This window comes from Pundamilia nyererei, unplaced genomic scaffold (assembly GCF_000239375.1).
Source record: "Pundamilia nyererei isolate P.nyererei 1_Seehausen unplaced genomic scaffold, PunNye1.0 scaffold00157, whole genome shotgun sequence".
NCBI lineage: Eukaryota > Metazoa > Chordata > Actinopteri > Cichliformes > Cichlidae > Pundamilia > Pundamilia nyererei.
The window spans coordinates 879,399-895,489 of NW_005187558.1; the positions used below are offsets into that span (position 1 = coordinate 879,399).

A 16,091-nucleotide genomic window follows, 5' to 3' on the forward strand; every position below is an offset into this window, starting at 1 on the left:
TTCATGTTGTGCGTTGTTACATCTTTGCATCTTGCTGACTGTGCATCATGCCTACACAAGGCAAATCTTCTAAAGCAATGCAAATACATGCTTTCTGTCTCTTTTTGATCCTTGCTTATCCTTGTTCAGGAGGCATGAGGGAGCAGGAGATGAGAGAGATCAAGCTGCATGGGGTCACTAAGTTGGGCTTAAAGAACATTATAGACTTCATTTACACATCCAAAGTGAGCCTCGACATGGGCAATCTTCAGGACACACTGGAGGCCGCAAACTTCTTGCAGGTCATGCCAGTCCTGCGGTTTTGCAATCAGCTTCTGAGCAGTGAGGTGAGCACTTCTTCTTTCAGTTTAAGGTCACATTCGTTCAGGATTCTGCTAATTATATTCAAGTACACTGGAGGCCTAGCTAATGAGCTGCCAAATCCCTCTGATTGCTTCTTTGTCCTTCACATGCACTCAGGATCAGAACATAATATGACATTGGAAGGGAGCCATGGCAATGAATGACAATGCAGTATAGAGCAAAGACTATTAACTCTATCTGTTTGATGACTCTATTTTCTGTGTTGTTCATTGCAGATCACTATTGATAACTGTGTGGAAGTTGAGCGCATAGCCACAGACTTGCTTCTAGAGGACGTTCAGCAGAATATCGGTAAGTGATATGATCTTTGATTATCAGTGGTTATTATTTAATGGTTATTAAGTGTTTCCAGTCATCAGCACTACCTGAAATAAGCATATCTATCCTTATATCATCCTCATTGTATGTGGCCCCTCATTGTTAAATAGAAAACTATATCTAAAACTCTAATAAACTTGGTAATTTTCATTGATTGTTGATTATCTGTATCACAACAGGTGAGTTTGTGAGTCAGAACCTCTCAGAGTTAGTGGAGTGTGGCCGCTACCTTGAGCTCTCGGAGACCAGCATGGCCAACGCTCTTGCCAGCAATTCGCTGAAAGGTTTCTCGGAACTGGAGCTCTATCATATTGCAAGAGGATGGCTGGACCACGAGTCTGCCAAACGCCGAACTTCTGTTTATGCCTTGATGCGGCATATTCGCTTCCCACTGATGAGCCCCAGTGAGCTGATTCAGATCTCTCAGGATGATGAAGAAGAAAGCGACTCTCTGATGCGCTCTGAGACAGCCTGTGTGAACCTCTTGCTGGAGGCCAGTAACTACCAGATGATGCCTTACATGCAGCCAGCCCTGCAAACAGAGAGGACACAGATAAGGTCAGACGCAACTCATATTCTGGTCCTGGGTGGTGTAATGCGACAACAGCTGGTGGTGAGCCGGGAGTTAAGGCTGTACGACGAGAAAACCGGCCATTGGAGGGCCCTGAAGCCCATGGAGGTGCCACGCTATCAGCATGGTGTGGCTCTTCTAGGCGGCTTTCTCTTCATTGTTGGAGGTCAGAGCGGAGTACACACATAAACATACAAACAGCCAATTTAAGCCATGTGTTCATCTAATATGAGTACTTAATTTTGTATAAGCCAGCGTTTTTAGTTCAAGCATCATCAAAACTAAGCATGAATAAATGATCTACACTGATATGAACAGGTTGTAATTGGCCTTTTGTTGCAATCACCAAGGTAACACTGAATCTTTTCGACTTCTCAGGTCAGAGTACTTACGACACAAAGGGCAAGACAGCCATAGACAGCGCCTACCGCTACGATCCACGATTTGACAAGTGGTTACAGATTGCGTCACTCAATGACAAGAGGACTTTCTTCCATCTCAGTGCCCTGAAAGGGAAGCTGTTTGCAGTGGGAGGAAGGAACGCCTCAGGAGAAATTGGTGAGCTGTAATAAATTTCTTTTTCAGTGTAAGCTAATAACCGCTTCCTTTTTACCATTCAGTTCTTTTTCTACTAAAAAGTAACGTTTGAATTGTTCAAAAGATGTTTATGGACACTGCTGCTATCACTGATCTGTTATAGCTCTCCCTATTAGGATTATTTACTGCCATTTAAAAAGGTATTTGCTGAATAAATTGCATAAACATCCCTCTGTGATTTTGCTCAGATACGGTGGAGTGCTACAATCTGAAGAAAAATGAGTGGACCTTTGTGAACAGTATGGTGGAGCCCCACTATGGACATGCTGGAACAGTCCATGAAGGCCTCATGTACATTTCAGGTAAGACAGCAATAATTAACCCTGTTAAAACAAATCCTGCAGTATAAGATTATAAAGTAATTCCTAGCATTTACAGATTTTTCCACCTTTTTTTTTTAAACATGAGAAATAGGCTGTATTTACACCTTTAATATGACACGATAAGTCCACAATTAGTGATAAGTCCTGCATTAAAATCTAAAGTAAATACAGTTAAAGTTATACATAAATAGTTTAGAAACACAACCAATTCACTAAAAATGAACTTATTTAATTGATTTATAATTTTGTACAATTATGAAAGCCCAAGTGGTCACGCTGGAGGATTTCTACTGTAGCAGAAGCAAAGCTTATGAAATCTGTCTTAAATCTAATTTAAAATCTTAAAGGAGCTTCAAATACAGGTGTGTTCACTTCACCTGTTGAGAAAAACACAATCCCCAATCTGACTTTTAGTCAAAACTTGGTACTAACAGCACTCTCCTGCCAATTAAAGCTTATGTCTTACAGCAAGATTCGATAGTACTTATAGCGTAAAGGTAAGCTTTGTGTATTTTAACAGGAAAATGCCAAAACTATTTACATATATTTAATATTTCACCATCTTTTCAGAATCCCAGCTAGTGAAAAGGTTTGCAAAACTTAATTTATTATTTAACTGTCTTCACCTATTATTATTATTTGATTCAAATTATCTTCATATCTACAAATTGGGTGAGTGAAAGCATTTTTTCTCATCCTGTTACGTTTTCAGCTCTTGTGAATGTTTAATTTTCTCAATTTGCACGATTTCAACATCTGACTGACTTTTTACATCATAAATGTTATTGTTTAGTTCACTTCTGTCGTTAAAATGTAGATATATGGGAGCATGCTAGCAAACTAAATAGTAAAATGTAACCATTCAAAGCAGATTTCAAAAGGTTAAACACTGTGCTGCACAGAAGAGTGTTAAATACCACTGAATGGAGTCTATTTGTCATTATGTTTGCAATGCAAATGACAAATGACCACATAACCATTTCGAGAACTGTTGTTTCAGTTTCATTTCAATTATAGATTTTCTATAAGAGAGAGCGATCAGTGCCATGGTCAGAGTTAGAGGAAGATTCCTGTTGTCGTTAAAGAAAAAATGAGGAACTGACACTTAGGCAAGAGGTTGCAAATGAAACAGTTAGCAAGAAAGGTTTATAGAGTGACTGTCTACAGTTGTATAACAATGATACTTGACTTCTCCCTTTTTTACTGAGAGTTATCAATAACAGGTCAAATTTGTGTTTGAACCATGCGCTTTGAATTGGTTCGTTTTAATATATTTTTTATTTTTTGCTCGTCGAGATGTTTTGTCAAAGTTTTAAAAGGGCTGTCTGGAGAGAACAAGAAAACCCACCCTGACAAAATGCATTAGATAATGCTTCACGGCTGACCTATTTGAAACCACTTCCTGTTGAGATGCACAGTCTCATGAGCGGCTCTCACACAGTTCTCAGGCCTGTTTCTTAGCAACCTTGGACAGGAAAACAGCTTTTAGAGTTGAGAGCAGAAAGACGGGTTTCACTCGTGAATCAGGAAACCTGTAGTTGAAGGGGACCACATCGCTTTGCAACAAAGTTCAAACCCACAGTCTGAAGTTACAACATATATCTGCATTATAGCAGTTTGAAGACAACAGCGCATACTTTACTTGGACATCCACACATCCATTCTCTTTCTACCTGAGGTTCTTTGAGTTAGACAGTATGCATGTCATCAAGAAGCCCACAGTGGTAATGCATGTAATTTGGTGTACGGTTACAAACCACTGCTTCAACAAAAGGTTACCGAAGTATTAAACTTGTAAACGCTAAACAAAGCATTCACCATTTCTTAAAACACAGACTTTCACTGTTCACTGTAGTTCAGTTGTTCGCTTGTTGTAATTAAAATAACCTGATTTCTCAATTATTGAATTAGTCGTTAGGTGTACAAGGATCTAGGGTTATTTTTCCTTTTCAAGAGGGCAAGTGTTCATTTTCTGACTAATGGATCATTTGAACTCTAAAATAAACAAGACAAACCTTCACCTAATGACAAAACAGCCACTGCTCTGGATGACAAACACCTTGGCATTTATAAATAATAAGCAAAAGATCAAAGAAAGAACACTGGCATCGCATTCATGGTGTGAAAGGAAGGATGTTACTCACATCTGTTTTTAATGTTCGGCCACAGGAAGCAGTGTGTCCATTATCTCATACTCTCCTGCAGACGTTCACGTACATATCGATCTTATAAACAACATCTGCTGTTTCACTAACTCTGTATTCTTTTTGATTAAACACATTTTAGTTTATTTATTAGAGATAGAAAGTAACAAGGTCACCTTACCTCAGTACTTCAATAAAGCATAATAATTCTTGCAGTTTACTCTAGTATTTATATTATTCTTTAACCATACTAAATTTCACAGTGCAATATTATACGACATATTATAGCTTACAACATTTATTTGAAAATTAAGGCAAACATGGATTTTTAATATTTACTTTTCATACATATAAAAAAATAAAAAAATAAATAGCATGCTCTGGGCAACTTGCACTAACTAGACCATGACCTACTCTGTATATCAGAGTATTCTAGAGTCAAATGTGAGGCAGTCTATTCGCAGCTAAAGCTTGCACCACGTTGGGTCATTTAACAAGAAAATGATCCCAAGCACCCTGCAAATCTACAGCAGAATGGCTAAAAAGGAGAAGAATCAAGGTTTTGCACTGGCTCTGTCAAAGTCCAGACTATGTTAACAAATACAGACAAACCTCAATGAACTGAAGCAAATGTTGTCTCTAAATGTTATCAGAGACTGATAGGCTTACAGAAAACAATTAGGCTAAACTAAAGATGGTTCTAAATGCTGTTAAATCATGAGGTTTAGGTACTTTTTCACAGGATTTCATAGAGTTCTGCAGAAAAGATTTTTTAGCATGACTGTACCAACTTGTATTAGTACAAATAATATCTAGAGTCACATCATATCAGTCAAAAAGAACATTTTACTGGACAATGAATAAGTAGGATTTTTATTGGAGTATTTTGAAGCAGTGGTATTTATGCTTTTACTTGAATTAAATATCTGTATACCAATCCTGTTCTTGTGCAAAACAGGCGGCATCACCCGTGACACCTTCCAGAAGGAGCTTTGGTGTTACGACCCGGTCGCTGACACGTGGAGTCGACGGGCAGACATGACGGAGCTCCGTGGCCTGCACTGCATGTGCACTGTGGAAGACAGACTCTATGTCATGGGCGGAAATCATTTCCGAGGCTGTAGCGACTATGACGACGTGCTGGGCTGCGAATACTACAGCCCTGACACAGACCAGTGGACGGTGGTGTCACCAATGCCTCGGGGCCAGAGCGACGTAGGTGTGACTGTGTTCAATGGACAGATCTATGTGGTGGGAGGATATTCCTGGAACAGCAGATGCATGGTCGACATCGTGCAGCGATATGATCCAGACAAGGACGTGTGGGACAGGGTGTTCAACGTGCTGGAGCCTCTGGGGGGGATCCGTGCCTGCACAATGACAGTTCATCTGCCAGAGGGGTCAGTAGATGAGGCTCAGATACAAGATTGCCCACTTCCCACAGCTAAGAGCTCATAGCCACAGACGAGGGGGTTTCCGGCTGTTGCTGCTGTGAGACCACAACTGACATGATGAAATTTACCTGCACGCTGTGGCGAAAAGAAGGCAAAACAGGAAGCAGTGTGGGTTGCAAACACAAGTTGCATGTGCAAGCAAAGCAGGCTAGCTTACATTAGCATTCGATAGTTTGAAGACTTTACTCGTACTTACAAACACTGTGCTCTTGTTAGTATCGTTTCCTGTCCTTTCATTTACTGCCAGCTATGTGGCACCCCAGCTAATCTGTTGATTATGTAATGAATATGCATAATGTACATAACGCCTAAACGAAAGCTCAAACCCACCATCCTGATCAGTTTGACTGGACATTGATTCACTGGACACTGAAGGCAGCAAGTCAGAATTAGAGGCAAAATCATCTTTTCATATAAATTACACTGAAAAATTGGATTAAGAGAGAAAATCGACATTATTTCAAATGCTATTTTTGTATAGTTTGTAAGTCTGTAGGCTTTTTTGATCTATTTATTTTATTCCATCTCTAAACCAAAAGGAATTAGCTGAATCATTTGTGTCATGATGACGCATGGATTAGGTGATTAAAACACCACAGGGTTTTGGGCAAACATTGGAAAATAAAGAAGTTTTTATGGCACAGAGTCATAAGATTTCAGCTAGACTGTAGCTTCAAAGACAACATTTTGGGTGTGGAACTTCCTATTAATCAAGCCTGTATCCACAGACAGTCATGCTTTCACGAGGTTTGTTTCTGCTTTTAAACACAATGTAATGAGCAAAGATGTCTGTTAATGCTTTCCATTAAATTTCATGCTGCAACACAGAATCGCATTATTCGCTGTACACAAAGTCCTCTCAGCCATTAACACATCAGACTGTTGTTCCATAGATACAAAGAAGCTCACGCACATTCACTCTTTGGTGTTTGATGTCAGCAAATGACGATGAAACTGCCCTTGAGACTTTATCCTTCACCTCCTCAGCACACAGCTATCTTATCGGCTGCTTTGCCAAGGTCTTCCAAATAGAAACACTAACATGCAGTGCAGGAGTGTGCGTGGATGAACTGTTGCGGTTTCTTTTTGTGTGTTTAAAAAGTCAGCCAAAGTTGCTCTAAGCGAGTGCTAGCGCTGCACTTCACTGTTAGCACTCGTTTTCAGTATACTGACCTAATTTTATTAAACTGTTGAAAACTTAGTGTAAAAAACAAAGCTTCTACATCAGAATACACAATTAGCCTATGTGTAATAGGATATGATGCCGGAAACAGTGTCATTGTCAGCTATAGGTCAGTTCTAAGAAAGGTATCAGCTCTATATATGATGATTGTGGTGCAACCATTAAAACCCAGTAACACCCAGGAGTTTCCAGCCCAGTGACCAGTGTACCCACTGCTGAATAAACAATGGCCGACTTTATAATAATAATTCATGTATATGTAAAAACAAAGTTGCCCATCTGGCAGACAGATGTTACCTTGAAATGTCGGCTGTTTTTTCTTTGGCTCATGTAGCCTTGCACCTTTCTAGACAGACTTTGATACTTAATCATTGTTAGTAGAGTGCACATCTCATCTACTCGTGTTTCCCCTTAAAGAATCCCTATAAAACCCCGCCTTTGAAAATCTCAATAAAGCAGAAAAACAAGTCTGAAATAGACTTGTTTATATCAGTATGCCTGGACGATAACATTAAAAAGGGTTTTTTCTAATATTCAACCATAGTAATCTAACTGAGTTTTACATAGTAGTTGAAGAAGTACTCCATAGTCTGCAGGCATAAATAGTTAGAGAAAAGGGTTAACTAGCAGCCAATCAAGCAGTAAAGCCAATGTGGAAATGCCTAAAACTGCATTTCTTAAAATGGCCACTAGAAGTTAGCTAAAAGTGACCTAATCCAAATTGACAACCTCCAGAATTAAACTGTGCCGAACATAGACAGTATAAAAGATAGATGTAGCTTCCAAGTCTGAAAAGTGAAGCAAGCATAGAAGTTGTAATGAAGTCCAGGAAAATCGACCTCGGTTTGCTCTCTCTGTGATCTCAGCAAACACTTATCTGATGACTTTCTAGCCTTGACAGCTAGATTAAGGTCATACTGAGCAGAAAATCATAGTCATTCTTATGGTCAGAAAGCATGGTTAGCCATGGTTCTCATTAACTAACTTCTCAGTTACAGGTTGTTTCCTAGTAAGTGTGTGGTTTCCCAGTCAGATCTTTCTTGCACAGCTCTCTTAAAGTCCAGTCACAGTATTTCAGCTTGAAATGTGACTTTCATTGGACCATTACAGCACCTTGGTTTAGTTATTTTTCAGTAATTCTATTTCAGTTATTTGCTGTTGTGCTGGGGATTGCATGACCTAATTTCAGTCAAGCTTTACACAGATGGCCCTGCATTTGACTCTAGAATACAGTGGTACACAGCCCTGTGGTTGCAAAACAAGCACAATCATCACGCCACCACCGCCGTGCTTGACAGTTGGTATGAGGTGTTTGTGCTTGTCAGGGACCAAGCAGTAAGGCATAGAGGACACAAGTGTTTAATAAAAAAAAGGGGGTTTTATTGACGCAAAAATATGAAAGATAATTAACAGAACCAAAAACTTGGCCAATAAAAAGGTCAACTCAATAAACTAAACTCAAAATAGCAACTAGCACAAGACAATAAAACTCCAAACACCTCCCCAGGCAATGAAGCGTGTGGTTTAGTCCAATAAGGCTGTCAGCAGTACTTCAGACCCCCAGCCCTTTGCCACACCTTTTGCCAACCAGGAAGGAGAATCCAAACCCCCAGTTAAACTCAAACAAAGAAAGATATGTTAATATAACATAAAACAGAAGTTTAAACATTGTCATCACAGTGCTATTAAAGACTGAACAATACCAGTTCAGTGTTTTTCTGTGTTATTTGACAGAGGAAGTCTCACTTCATGATCTTTTATTCAACTAGTACATTTCAGTGGGAAAAACCTGCTCATGTTTTATATATGTAGGTTTATTGTTACATATTAGACTACTCAGCAGTAGTTCTTCTGTACTTTAATGGGATTTTAAACACTTTACTTGTAATAGATTTTTTATTCTGATTCTGTGTTTGTTGAGTGCTTCTTAGGCCGGGGTACGTGCCTCTCCGTGTAGAATTGTTCATTTTGTGAAAGCAGAAAGCAGCAAAGAACCCTCAGCTCCTGCTTTGTTTCCCTCCATGTCACATGCTGAGTCTCCCTGCCTCATCTAATGAAATACTCCTTCTAATTAAGCAAAAGATTACATTTTCCAAAAGCAAATGTCCTTGGCATACGGTGTAAGCCCTTCCAGCTGCTTTTTTGTCCAGCCCTAGAAAGCATCACATTCCATGCTGGAGTAGCTGAGCCCATCCCCTTTTTCAATACTGCCTTGGAGAAAAGAAGTTTTTTTTAGTAACTTTCTGGGCTTACAAAAAGGGCTGAGGTGGAGAGAACAGAAGGTGTTGTCCGTCCCTCACAGACAGATCACGAAACATCCAACACCAATTCTGTATTCGGGTTTTTCTCCATTTTTAGCCGCTGTTTTTGAGAAGGCTCTGCATCAGAGAGAAAACAACTGCTTTTTGACTGTTAACGGGCCTTTATTTTATACAAAGAGACCTGCAATGTCTCTGCGAGGTGATGTGTGCGTGGTGACGGGGGCCTGTGGATTCTTGGGAAAGAGGCTGGTGAGGCTGCTGCTGGAAGAAGAGAAAATGGCTGAGATTCGACTTCTGGACAAACAGATACAGCTGCAGTATTTGCAGAGTTTGGAGGGTAAACCGTTCTTTTCTACAAAACAACCCCTTTTCCAGATTAAAATTCATGAATTGATATGAAATGGGCAGGAGTAGATTTGTCTTATATATATTCCTTTACTGACATAATCGAAGAATATACCAATATAAAGATTTGAGAATTCAGCTTTTCTGACTTCCTCAATTAAAAGCTGTAATGTAAATGTGTTTTTAATGTCTCCAATACAGTAGATTGAAAACCAAATATTTGCTTTAGATTAAACTAAATAACTTGCGTCCTGCTGCTTTTTCTCGGTGACTGGTTTGTTTTGTGTCAGACTGCAAAGGTGAGACAAAGCTGCGAGCTTTCGAAGGGGACATGAGGGACGGTGATTTCCTGATCAAATGCTGCCGTGGGGCATCGATCGTTTTCCACATCGCATCCATCATTGACATCAAAGACTCAGTGGAGTACAGTGAGATTTTCGGAGTGAATGTCAAAGGTAAGGCTGTCACAAATCCACCGAAGGCTTACCTAATTCATGTGACTTCAGATACATTTATCAAATCACATACATAAAACAAAGAAGCAGAATTATTTACAGTTGAAAGTTTTTGTTTTTTGTACCACTGACATTTAAAACTGCTTTCATTACTTGTGTTAACTGGCCTTTGATCTGCTTTCACTATTGCGGCCCAGTGCTTACTTCTACTTCCTCCAGTTCACACTTACTTTACACTCCTTAAAGCACTTGCATGTCATATGAATATTCCTGCTGCTTTATTTTAGTTAAACCTACAACTGTCCAATGCATTTTAAAAACTGTTCACCAGCAAATCAAATGACAGTTTTCCTTCCTAGTACTGTGCAACAGTGTTGAGCCCTTCCTCATTTCTTTACAGCATATGAGGCAAAAACAGCCTGTGCAATTCTAACAAGCTTGAAAGTCATTGTTTTGTATGACCACCTTTATTCTTCAACACAGCCCAAACTCTTTTATTCAAGCGTCCTTGTTTTTTTTAAGTAGCCTTCATGATAAGTGTTCCAGGCCTCTTGAAGGACATTCAAAGCTCTTTCATACCATTTCAATAATGTTGAGGTCCAACTCTGGGAATGCCACAACTGATAATATCAAATTGTGTGTTTGTCTATATAGGTGTACTTTTACAGCATCAGCAGTGTGTTTCAGATCACTGTCGTTTTTGGTCGTTTATTTCTAGTAATAATTTGGCAAAGCTAACCTTCTCTCCCTGTTGCCTTGCCTTAAAAAAAAAAAATATATATATATTACCACATATATGTACATATATATGTATACAAACTTGTGTACCTAGTTCTTGTTTGTTTAAGTCTTTAAAGATTTTGCTGTACAATCATTCCTCTGTGGAAAAAAGAAGAGTTTGAATAAATAACTAAAACCTCAAAATTACCATAATATTCACGTCCATGATGAGTGGATGTAAACTCCTAACCATAACTGTAGGTGCCTTTTTTATAATTGAGTGATTCACAGGGTGTGAATAGTTGCAAACATGTTTTTATCTGTGCGTTAGCCTTGCGACAGACCTGTTTGGGGTGTACCATACCCACCCACCTGTGACCCTGATTTGAATAAGTGGAAGAAGATCACTAGGGGGAACACATTTTCCACTGAATATTTTATTCATCAAGATCCAGTGTGTGATTCAAGTGTTCTCTTATTTTTTAACATTTTGGTTTTTACCATGTTCAGCACCACAGCACAAGCACCAGGTTTCATTATATATAATGTATCTTAAAGCAGATACATAGCAAAACTGGCAACCTGACACGAGAATAACCTGAACAGACAAACAGCAGTTAAATAATGAAGGGAAAATGCATAATCAGAGATGACATAATATAATTGCAGATATTTGAAAAGTCTCTTTATTTACACTTTAAACTTGTGTTTCTACCAGCTACTGCAATTTCTTTTGATGTTTCCATTTGAACTTTATTCAGTTTGTCACTCAGCACATGTACTGAAGACCAGCTTCCTGTTACACAAAGGCTTTTTAAAACTTGTAAATATTTCTATTATGATTTGGCAGCAACTTTTCTAGTATAAAGGAATACATGGATGCATTAATTAATTTCCCAAATTAGAATTAATCTCTTTGTTTTTTTGTTTTTTTTATTCTCTTGTTGCTCTGATAACATAAAAGTTTTGTGCTGCTCTGAGATATGCAGTGTTTATTGTTAGTTATATTAACTCAGCAGCATCTTTGCCTCGTAGGAACCCAGCTGCTTTTGGAGGCATGTATTCGGGAGAACGTGCCGTCCTTCATATACACCAGCACCATTGAAGTGATGGGGCCAAACTCCAAGGGAGAACCCATAATCAATGGCAGTGAGGACACCGTCTATGACATCAGTTTGGACATCAACTACAGCAAGACCAAGAGTGAGGCTGAGGAGAAAACCCTGAAGGCCAACGGTGAGGTGCTCCAGAACGGAGGCCAGCTAGCCACCTGTGCACTCAGACCCGCGTATATCTATGGAGAGGGCTGCCGCTTCCTCCTAGGCCACATGGTCGATGGGATAAAAAACCGAAATGTTCTGCTTCGTATGTCGCTCCCCGAGGCCCTTGTGAAGCCTGTCTATGTGGGCAACGTGGCCGCCGCTCATCTCCAAGCATCCCGCAGCCTCAAAGATCCGCAGAAAAGAAATGCTGTTGGAGGGAAGTTTTACTTCGTTTCTGATGACACACCACCTGTGAGTTATTCAGACTTCAACCACGCCGTGATGTCTCCTCTGGGTTTCAGTATTCAAGAGAAACCCATGTTGCCACTCACCCTCTTCTACTTACTAACTTTCCTTATGGAGACAGTAGCCTGGATCCTACGGCCTTTCATACGCATCGTCCCGCCACTGAACCGTCAGCTCCTCATCATGTTGAACACGCCATTCAGTTTTTCCTATGAGAAAGCCAAGAGGGATCTAGGATATGTCCCCAAATATAGCTGGGAGGAAGCACGCAAACGCACCACTGAATGGCTCGCCTCCCAGTTGCCAGCAGAGAGAGAAAGAATCTTGTCTAAATAGATGAAAAATGACCAAAAGTCATTAGCACCCAAAATTAATACTTTTTTTTGTGAAACTGTTAAACATATAGACATAATTTGAAAGTAACCATGGAATTGTGAAGTCCTGTTTTTAAGGCTTAACTTTCTAAGATAAGATAATAAACGTCATTAACCCACATGGGAAGTTTGATAAAGAGTGCTACACATACCTGCATTCACAGAAAACAGGGTTAAGTGCTAACCTTTGAACTAAGTCTAGCAAGCATATTATGGAGAGTCTAGGGGGACTGACATACATGTAGAGCCAGCCTCAAGTGAGCATTAATGAAACTACAGCTTTAATCATTTCCACATTGGCTTCAAGCTTGAATACCTACAACATGCACACCAAACACCACTAGCTACAGTAACAATGTTTCTGTTGTGTTTTGTTTCCATTCTTGCCAATTGTGATTTTTTTACATGAATAACACAGATTTATAGTTTTCCTGTGACAGTAAGCAGAAGTGTATAGCATGTGAAAACAGAGCATGAGTGTTGACATTTCTTTCAAATGGCATGTTTGTGAAAGTTTTTCAAAGTACACCTTGATAACTTTGTCATATGTTTTTGTTCGACTGACAACACAGCCACTAAAGTCATACTGTCTTAGAGCAGGAGCTGTGAATCTGTACTGCTAGCCATTTATCCCAAAATGACACAGAGGATATGTGCTCAATTAAAAAACTACTGCATGACCTGCTGTTTCTGTCTTACGAATACTAATAAAGTGTTTGTGAGAAAAAAAATTCCCATTCTCATTGTATTTTTACTGATGTTTTTTAGTAAAGCTCATCTCAAACTTCAGTGACATTGCAAACTTTGCCATTTGATAAAAAATAAACTCGCCATACTTAAGTGGAGAGTCCACGTTGCACATACGGCTTTAAATCACATTAACACAAAGAAAATGCAAAGGATTACATTTGTGCGTGCATGAATGCATGTGTGTATCAGTGTTATTAGTGTGACATACAGTCAGACTGTGGAAACCTGCCTCTCTTTTTAACAACAAAAAGCAACTCCTCACGGTGTAAGTCATGCAGTTTGTGATGAACACTTGGATTAAGTATAGGTTAGGTTTCCAGGAAATGAATGTTGTCATAGAGACTGAATAGTGTGTGATGGACTCACATGAATTGCTTGATTATGTAAAAAAAAAAAGAATTAAGACTCAAAAATCAGTTGATTACTGATTTCCAGATTTCTCCGGTCACTGTCAGATGCCTCTCTCTCAAACGCACACAAACGCACACACAAACTAGTGGGCAGCCAGGCCAGAGTCCAGCCTTTTAAACAAACAGCCATTGAATACAAATGAGGTCATGGATTCACCACCAGGCAAAGACTTTCAACCACTTTTTCAGAGCAAACCCAGACTGGGAAAGGAATAAAAAAGAAAACTCGCCCCCTAATTGAATTCGGTGAACAAAAAGAAAATGACACCGAGAGGTTTGTTGTGGATACGTTCAGTTTAAAAGTGGAATGTTACAGTGAACCCGGGTCTTTATATTCTGGACTAATTTGGCCTGTTTTATATGGATTCCAGCATTGCTTCACCCCTGATGTTTGCCAGATAAACTCTGAGTTTCTGTTTCAGTGTTACAGCACTGCACAGAGCTGGGATTTAGTCAAGCCTAAAGCTGATCACCAATCTGGGAGCTAAAGAGAGCAGCTGAGCACCATTAAGAACTAACAAACTCCTGGCAGCTACTTTCAACATTCACTTCACTGACACCACAGAAATGCTTTGGGAGTGCAAAACCTTCCTCTTCTGTGTTTTGTCGGTCTACATCACATCACTGGTGGTGGGTAAGTATTGTGCCAATGAAGGAGATTTGCTCTGCTGCATGATTTTTCCATACAGTTATTCTAAATATGTATGCAAAGAGGGTTGAAAGACGGAACAGGGACTGTGTTATGTGAGTTTTTGTCGCAAGTCAGTGATTACGTAACACATAGCACCATATACAAACGAGGAACTTGTCCTCTACAGTAAAGTGGGATTCTTTTTCTGCTATCTGCCTTCCAAGTGTCTTTGTAAGAATCAAAGAAGAAAATGCTAATTTCACATTTTACTGGTAATACTTAATGTATTACCAGTAAAATGTCCTAAAGATGGCTGTCAAAAATGAAGCTATTGTCCTAGCAGAAAAAAGCCTGAAGTGACTAATATAGTACTATGGCTGACATTATTAGATTGTTAATCATCTGATCATTAAATATGCATAGACCTATAAAACTTGTCAAGAAGTCCCGATTAGGCACTGCTTCATAGTTGACTGAGAAATGTTGGTTAAATGTGTGTTGTAAATTACTGATGACGTTAGGGGTCAGATAAACGTAGTAGAGACAAATTTTAAATAATTACTTCCAAATATAGTAAAGCCAAAGTCTTAAAGCTGCACAGGACTGCCACACTAATTGTTATGTGATGTTTGAAGTAAAGGGGAAGACAATTGGTTATCCAGTTTTGAAAAGGTTAGGATGCTGTGCAGCATGTAAATAAAAACACAATCCAGTGATTTGTGAATCATATGAACCCACATTTCACAATAACATCAAAGGTTTCAACTGAGATAAATCTACTAATCAAAAATTGAAGTTCCTTTTTAAAAACATGGACTCTTCCTTCCATAAAGAGGAAAGGGACCATCCAACTTGTCATCAGTGTTTAGTTCAAAAACCGGCAAGTCTGATGGCATAGGGGTGCATTAATGTCTGTTGAACTGGCAGCTTACACGTCTGGAAAAGCGCCATTAATCCTTAAATGTGTCTATAGGTTTTAGAGCAGCACATACACTCATCCACGCTGTGCATATTTTAGCAAGCCAATGGTAAAACACATACTGCATCTATTACAACAGCATGGCTTTGTAGTAGAAGAGTGGTAATCACAATGCTGTCAAATACAAAACCCGCAAGTTTTATTTCGTGATACAGTGAGGCTAAAACAACAACTACATAGTATGTATTACGCCCTTCTACTTCTACTAGCTTCAGATGAAAGGCAGCAAGATAATCACTGTGCTGATCTCAACAACATCACATGGCGGGAATACCAGCAGCAAAGAGTCAGACTGAACGTCCAGTATCTGCTGCTGACCAGGAAAAACATGGACTGTCCACAAGCATTCAATGAGACGTCCCTCACCATGGAGAACTCCTACTTCAACCCCTCGCGTCCTACAAAGGTTATCATCCACGGGTACAGGTGAGATCCTTATTTAGTTTCAGAGTACGAGCCTCTGAATCTTTAAATGAAACAAATGTAATAGTTTTGGACCGATCAGTGCTATTGCTATTCTGTGCACCAGTTATGTTAGAGTAACAGCCGCAGTCAGTGTTGGGGAGTGACGGAATACATGTACCGCCGTTACGTATTTAAAATACAAAAAAAGAGTAACTGTATTCCGTTACAGTTACCGTTTAAAAAGGTGGTATTTAGAATACAGTTACTTTGTTGAAATAAATGGATTACACGGCGGTACTT

The 16,091-nt window shown here is 39.4% G+C and overlaps 3 protein-coding genes across 3 annotated transcripts in view; all 3 read left to right on the forward strand.

Moving 5' to 3' along the window:
- Window positions 1-6,595, forward strand: part of LOC102206513 (kelch-like protein 9) — an 11,793-nt gene extending 5,198 nt beyond the window's left edge. Inside the window, exons 6-11 of the mRNA XM_005745281.1 lie at window positions 130-326; window positions 579-654; window positions 861-1,418; window positions 1,631-1,810; window positions 2,038-2,151; window positions 5,275-6,595. Of these exons, the coding sequence (XP_005745338.1) occupies window positions 130-326; window positions 579-654; window positions 861-1,418; window positions 1,631-1,810; window positions 2,038-2,151; window positions 5,275-5,774 (1,625 nt within the window). The 3' untranslated portion in view covers window positions 5,775-6,595. The remainder of the gene's footprint in view (window positions 1-129; window positions 327-578; window positions 655-860; window positions 1,419-1,630; window positions 1,811-2,037; window positions 2,152-5,274) is intronic.
- A 2,527-nt stretch (window positions 6,596-9,122) lies between these two features.
- On the forward strand, window positions 9,123-13,405 carry hsd3b1 (hydroxy-delta-5-steroid dehydrogenase, 3 beta- and steroid delta-isomerase 1). The gene is made up of 3 exons (XM_005745282.2): window positions 9,123-9,551; window positions 9,850-10,014; window positions 11,770-13,405. The coding sequence occupies exons 1-3, from the start codon at window positions 9,401-9,403 to the stop codon at window positions 12,576-12,578; spliced, it is 1,125 nt and encodes a 374-aa protein (XP_005745339.1). The 5' UTR covers window positions 9,123-9,400; the 3' UTR covers window positions 12,579-13,405.
- A 522-nt stretch (window positions 13,406-13,927) lies between these two features.
- Window positions 13,928-16,091, forward strand: part of pla1a (phospholipase A1 member A) — a 16,470-nt gene continuing 14,306 nt past the window's right edge. The window contains exons 1-3 of the mRNA XM_013913876.1: window positions 13,928-14,410; window positions 15,596-15,812; window positions 15,916-15,937. Coding sequence (XP_013769330.1) covers window positions 14,344-14,410; window positions 15,596-15,812; window positions 15,916-15,937 — 306 coding nt within the window. The 5' untranslated portion in view covers window positions 13,928-14,343. The remainder of the gene's footprint in view (window positions 14,411-15,595; window positions 15,813-15,915; window positions 15,938-16,091) is intronic.

What these genes read in the sequence shown, in the direction of transcription:
- hsd3b1 (XM_005745282.2), top strand. Translation starts at nt 9,401, where the DNA reads ATGTCTCTGCGAGGTGATGTGTGCGTGGTGACGGGGGCCTGTGGATTC. An exon ending in GTATTTGCAGAGTTTGGAGG is followed by an intron (nt 9,552 to 9,849) that starts GTAAACCGTTCT and finishes GTTTTGTGTCAG; the next exon opens with ACTGCAAAGGTGAGACAAAG. An exon ending in TTTCGGAGTGAATGTCAAAG is followed by an intron (nt 10,015 to 11,769) that starts GTAAGGCTGTCA and finishes TTTGCCTCGTAG; the next exon opens with GAACCCAGCTGCTTTTGGAG.